Genomic DNA, 5819 nt, shown 5'->3' on the forward strand with positions numbered 1-5819 from the left:
CCCCTTCTTCCCCCCTCCTCTTACTCAGTTTGTTACATGGTGCTGGTGATCAAAATGAGGACACTAGTGCTTGTGTGGCAGGGGCCTACCAACTGAGCTATTTCCAAAGCCCTATCTTCTCGTGTTTGGTTTTATACTTTTCTTTTTGTTTTCATACTTTCTAGACATCTCCCATTTTGTCTCACTCTCTCCAGTACCTAAATGCAATGAACTTCACATGTTAAATGTCTGTTGAGGTTGATACTACAGGAAAATTGGCCAATATAAGTGTCAGATAAGTATCAGATAATTTCCTAACGACATAAGGCAGGACATTTGGAAACTGATGAGTGGGTCCTTCATCTGTTTCTGCTTCAGCTTAGCAAGCTGTGGCCTCACAAAAGTTGGTTGTGAAGTTCTTTCCTCGGCTGTCACCAAAAGCAAGAGACTGACTCATTTGTGCTTGGCCGACAACTTCTTGGAAGATGAAGGGATAGAGCTGCTCAGCTATACCTTGAAGCATCCACAGTGTACTCTACAGAGCCTTGTGTGAGTGTTTGCTATCATCTTCCCAGTATAGCATAGCTTAGAATGAATGCACATGTATATCCATAGTGGGATATACACTATTAAAATCTTTAAAAACCACAACTTTTAAATGATTTTTGTTGAGCATGTTTTCATATATTTATGGGTTTTCACGTGTTAGGAATTGCTTCCTCAAAGGCTCCAGTTTCTCCTGGATGTTTTCTGTTATAAAAGTCATACCTGATTATTATTACCATGCATACTTTTATATACTACAGATAATTTTTATATCTTATTGCTTTACTTCTAACTTCCTGTATGATCATTTCCATATTATGAAAATTTGAAATAATTTGATATGATCTTGTGTTGCTTGGGCTAGCTTTGAACTTGCTATGTGTAGTCTGGGCTAACCTTGAACTTGCTATGTAGCCTAGGCTAGTCCAGACTTGGAAATTCCCCTACTTCAGCCTTCCAAGTACTTGGATTACAGGCATTTACTACATACCCAGCCCAGATGTTTACATTTTTTGTAAGTCATTCTGTCTTATAACTCCTAAAACTTCTCATTTCTAGAAATATCTTTTTTAAATGTAATTTTGCCGTCTCATAAATTTTAATGCCTTTTAGCACCTATTGTCCCAAATTTATCCTGAATTTTAACATTTACATATTTAGTCTTTCCAAGTTGATTTTTGTAATGGTTATACTTATTTCTCCCCATATATAAGGCATATTAAATTACTGATTTAAAACACTACTGTCACATACAAAGAATACAGACTTTGCTTATTCCTATTATAGTCCTCATGCCTGTTTCTCTGTTCTATGTAACTACTTCTGCAAGAGTGGACTATATACATTTTTAAGAAAATAAAAGATTCCCACTTGATTTGTAGTATGGAAAGCTAAGCTGGGTGTGGTGGATCATGCCTGTAATTCTAGAGCTAGGGAGACTGTGGCAGAAGAAGCATTGTGTTTCAAACCCATCCTGGGTAGTCCAACCTGTGTTGCAAAGCGAGACCCTGTTTTAGAAAATTGGAAATGGGGACAAGCATTGGGATTGGCTCTGAAGAGTGAGAGTCCAGTTTTTAAGTTTGATGTAGACGTGACTCATGAAGGGGACAAGCTGGCTATAGGAAGTCTGCCCTGAGATGGAGTGTTGAGCAGACATGAGACTGATTGGGCAGGAGAGGCTGACTCCAGCTTTCCTCATACTGTGCTTCTCTGTAGGCTTAGGTGTTGCCGTTTCACTCCAATTGGTAGTGAGTATCTCGCCACAGCTCTGCTGAAGAACAAGAGCTTGACACACCTGGACCTGGGACTTAACAAGGTTGCAGATAGTGGATTAAAGCCTCTGTGCTACTACCTTCAGCAGCCAAACTGCAGTCTTCAGGAGTTGGAGTAGGTTTTCCATCACTCTAATGTTGTGTACTTTGAACTGTGGACAGTCTTGGAGGGCAAGGGAGAGATGATGAACTGAGAAATATGAGTATCAGAGAAGGACCTGACTCTTCTCTCATTCTGTTGGAGACGAACTAAAGAAACCTGTTTGGTTTTTTAGTCTTGAGACAGGGTCTTGCTGAGCAGCAAGACTAGCTTAGAAGTCACCACCTTCTCTGACTGAGCACTGGAAGCAGGGAGATACCACTACCTTGCCCTAAAGTCCAGTTTTAAAAGTAGCCATTTTCATTCCTGAGCTTTCTTCATAAGAATGGAAGAATATGCATGGCTTAAATACATGATCTATGATAATTGTATGGACAAGACTGAGGTCCCCTTTCACTTGATGATATTCCAGAAAATCTTTAACTAGCTTAAATTATCCTGTGGATTACTTTAATGACTTAGGATATTTAGTAATTCACCATATAAGTATTAAGTCCAAAGTGAAATAAGACTGAGATGTCAGCAGTCTAGCCTACTTGGCGGCTAGATCTTTTCATGATTGAGTCCTTAGAGATATAAATCCTGCATATAGATTTATTTTTATTTTATGGGTATGAAAGCTTTGCCTGCATGTATGTCTGTGCACCACTTGTATGCCTGGTATCCATGAAAGGCAGAGTGTTTGAGCCCTGGAACTGAAGTTGTAGACAATTGTGAGCATCCAGGAATTGAACCTAGGTCCTCTGGAAGAGTAGACAATATTCTTAAACACTGAGCCATTTTTCCAGCCCGATAACCCCAGCATTTCTTCAGTTTTTACCTTTCAGCTTCTTGGCATACCCAAAAGAGTTGTCCTGACTGGATTGAGCCATGAAAGCTGTTACAGTTTAGAATGTTCCCCCAAAAGTTTAGATGTTGAAAATCTTCCTTATCCAGAGCTTCTCTGGGGATGTGATGGAAGCCAGTTACTGTGAGGGCTGCCACCCCCCACCCCTGTCCTTTCCTTCCCCTTCCTGCTTCTTAGCCTGACGTTAAGTTGGCATATTATCTGCCACACCCTACTACCATAATGCTCTGACTCACCCTGGACACTTGAAGTGCCTTATTTTCAGTTATTTGGTAACAACTCCCAACTGAATTTATTGTAACATCTAAGCACCCATCCACCTCCTTCAGGACAAGATATATATGTGTGTTACTCTGAATTTCTTTGATCTTTACTCAACTACATAAGAATAAGCCAATGCCTTTCCTGTAACCACAAAAACAATTTCTAAGAGACCAGTTTATCTAAGAGCTTTGGTCAGCCTGCCTTCTCTCCTTAATACACAGGTTTGTTGTCACCTTCATAGCCTCTGGGAAGCCAATGCAGTTTTTTCAGTAGTTAGAATTAAGTTCTAAGCGAGGCAGTGGTGGTGCATGCCTTTAATCCCAGCACTTGGGAGGCAGAGGCAGGTGAATTTCTGAAGCCAGCCTGGTCTACAGAATGAGTTCCAGGACAGCCAGGGCTACACAGAGAAACCCTGTCTCGGAAAAAAAAAAAAACTGAAAAACAACAAAAATAAATAAATAAATAAGTAAAAAAGAATTAAGTTCTAAAAACCACCACCACACCCTCATCCATTTTTTTTTTTTTCTGAGACAGGGTTTCTCTGAGTAACAGGCCCGGCTGTCCTGGAACTCTTTGTAGGCCAGGGTGGCCTCAAACTCGAAAAGATCTGCCTGCTTCTGCCTCCGCCTCCCAAGTGTTGGGTTTAAAGGTATGCACCACCAATGCCCAGCAGCATGAGTGAAGTATATCCATTTTAAAAGAATTATTAATGCCTGGAGAGATGTCCCAAAGGTTAAGAACACTGGCTGCTCTGACAAAGGACCAGAGTTTGAACCCAGCACCCATGTGGTGGCTCACAACTGTCTATACTCCAGTACAGGGAAGGTTGAGCATAGTTTTCTGACTTCTCCGGATATTGGGAGTGTATGTTGTGTACATACATGCAGGCAAAACACTCATACATATAAACTTTTAAATACCCTAGGGGGGAAATTGAAAATGCTTTTAAAAAACTAATATGCATTCAACTTTGTTTATGGGAGACAACTATTCATACATTGATTTCTTCTGCTCATTTAGAAATTCCATCTGTTTCTATTGATAATTAAGCCACCTCAGTTATGTCCTGGGTTGTAATAATACATATAAAAAGAGGTTTAACTGCCTGGGCAACTCTCCTGGAAGAATTTATCTCAGTCTTGCTACTAAAGAGCTCTTTCCTTGTCTCATGTGTTTTCCATAGGTTGATGGGCTGTATTCTCACGAGTAAGGCTTGCAGAGATCTGGCTTCTGTTCTTATGAACAATGCAAACTTGTGGAACCTAGACCTTGGGCACAACATCTTGGATGATGCTGGTCTGAATATTCTCTGTGATGCTTTAAGAAATCCAAAATGTCACATTCAGAGGCTAGGGTGAGTTAAGTTTTCTGTTACTACCAGAAAAAAAAAGGGGGGGGGGGGTTTGAAGAGAAAGATGTGGAGAACAAAAAGCAAATGTTGCTATAGAGGATAAGTTATTTTGAGAAATAAGAGAAATTAAGGATCGGAATTTCAAATATATGGGTCTGTATTTTGTATGCCTTTTGCTATAGAATCTTCTTCACCTTTTCCTTTAGTACCTCCTTTAGTTCTGTCATTGTTCAGATATTCCAGTTGTCCATGAATTAATGTCTCATATAAAATAAAGGAGCCAGGCAGTGGTGGCACATGCCTTTAATCCCAGCACTTGGGAGAATTTCTGAGTTCGAGGCCAGCCTGGTCTACAGAATGATCTAGGACAGCCAGGGCTACACAGAGAAATCCTGTCTCAAAAAAACAAAAAAACAAAAAAACAAAAAAACAAAAAAAAAAAGAGGACTTTACCAGTCATGTTTCTGTAGAAATGCCAAGTTCTCATGGAGCTTGTAATCTCCTGTCTTTTCTATATGCTCATGTTCATTCAGTCCTAGATCCTTAGAACCCACAGAACCAAAACTGTAGGGGAGAAGCAATTCTTGAAAGCTTTCCTCTGACCACCACACATGGTCTCAGCACTGTGACATGCACACCTCTACACATGATTTCCTCCAGTGTGATGTGGAAGTTTAAGATCTAAAAAAATCCCTTTCATCCTCAAATTGCTTTTTGTTATGGTGTTTTAGCACAGTAATCTGAGCCCTGATTTAAGGCACCTACTGAACAATCTCCCCTGGCCCCTGGGTGTGTATTTACATAAATGACACTGTGCTTGAAGCCTTGTTATTTCTTGCTTTTTGAGGACTCAGTAACCAAGTTTGTAAAATCTTCTGTTTATATATTTTAGTTTATCCTTAGATCAAGGTTTTAACTGCTTGGGGCTGGTGAGATGGTTCAGTAAGTAATGGGGCTTACCACATTATGCAAATAGTTTGTTAACCTGTAACCCCTTGAAAGGCTTTAGAGGTAGAGAATGGACTTCACAAAGATGTCCTCTGACCCCATAATGTATTCAGTGGCACAAATGTTGACAGACACACACATCTCTTAGCTATGATGCTTGCATAATTCCATGAACTTATAATTATGAATTGTAATTCATGTTAGAAGGGAATATGTTTAACCCATAAATTTCTAATTATGTGAGTTCCTGTAGTTCATGAATTCACTCTAGCTATATTCGTGTCTTTTTTTAATTTCTAAGATTATCTTCCAAAGCTCACAGATCTCCTAAGTACATGTCCTATGCCATAAAATAAAGTATTTGTCTTTTTGTTTCTCTTCCCTGTAGACTGGAAAACTGTGGTTTAACCCCTGGTTGCTGTCAGGATCTCTTAGGTCTCTTATCTAGCAACAAAAGTGTGATACAAATGAACTTAATGCAGAATGCCCTTGATGATGAATCAATTAGGAATT

The 5819-nt window shown here is 39.6% G+C and overlaps 1 protein-coding gene across 1 annotated transcript in view; it reads left to right on the top strand.

Moving 5' to 3' along the window:
• Nlrp14 (NLR family pyrin domain containing 14) overlaps positions 1–5818 on the top strand; it is a gene marked incomplete at its 3' end in the record, with an annotated part of 15521 nt that extends 9703 nt beyond the window's left edge. The window contains 4 exon segments of the mRNA XM_031384925.1: positions 358–528; positions 1741–1911; positions 4191–4361; positions 5695–5818. Of these exon segments, the coding sequence (XP_031240785.1) occupies positions 358–528; positions 1741–1911; positions 4191–4361; positions 5695–5818 (637 nt within the window).
• Position 5819: the final 1 nt, after the last annotated feature.

This window comes from Mastomys coucha, unplaced genomic scaffold (assembly GCF_008632895.1).
Source record: "Mastomys coucha isolate ucsf_1 unplaced genomic scaffold, UCSF_Mcou_1 pScaffold21, whole genome shotgun sequence".
In the NCBI taxonomy this organism is placed as follows: domain Eukaryota; kingdom Metazoa; phylum Chordata; class Mammalia; order Rodentia; family Muridae; genus Mastomys; species Mastomys coucha.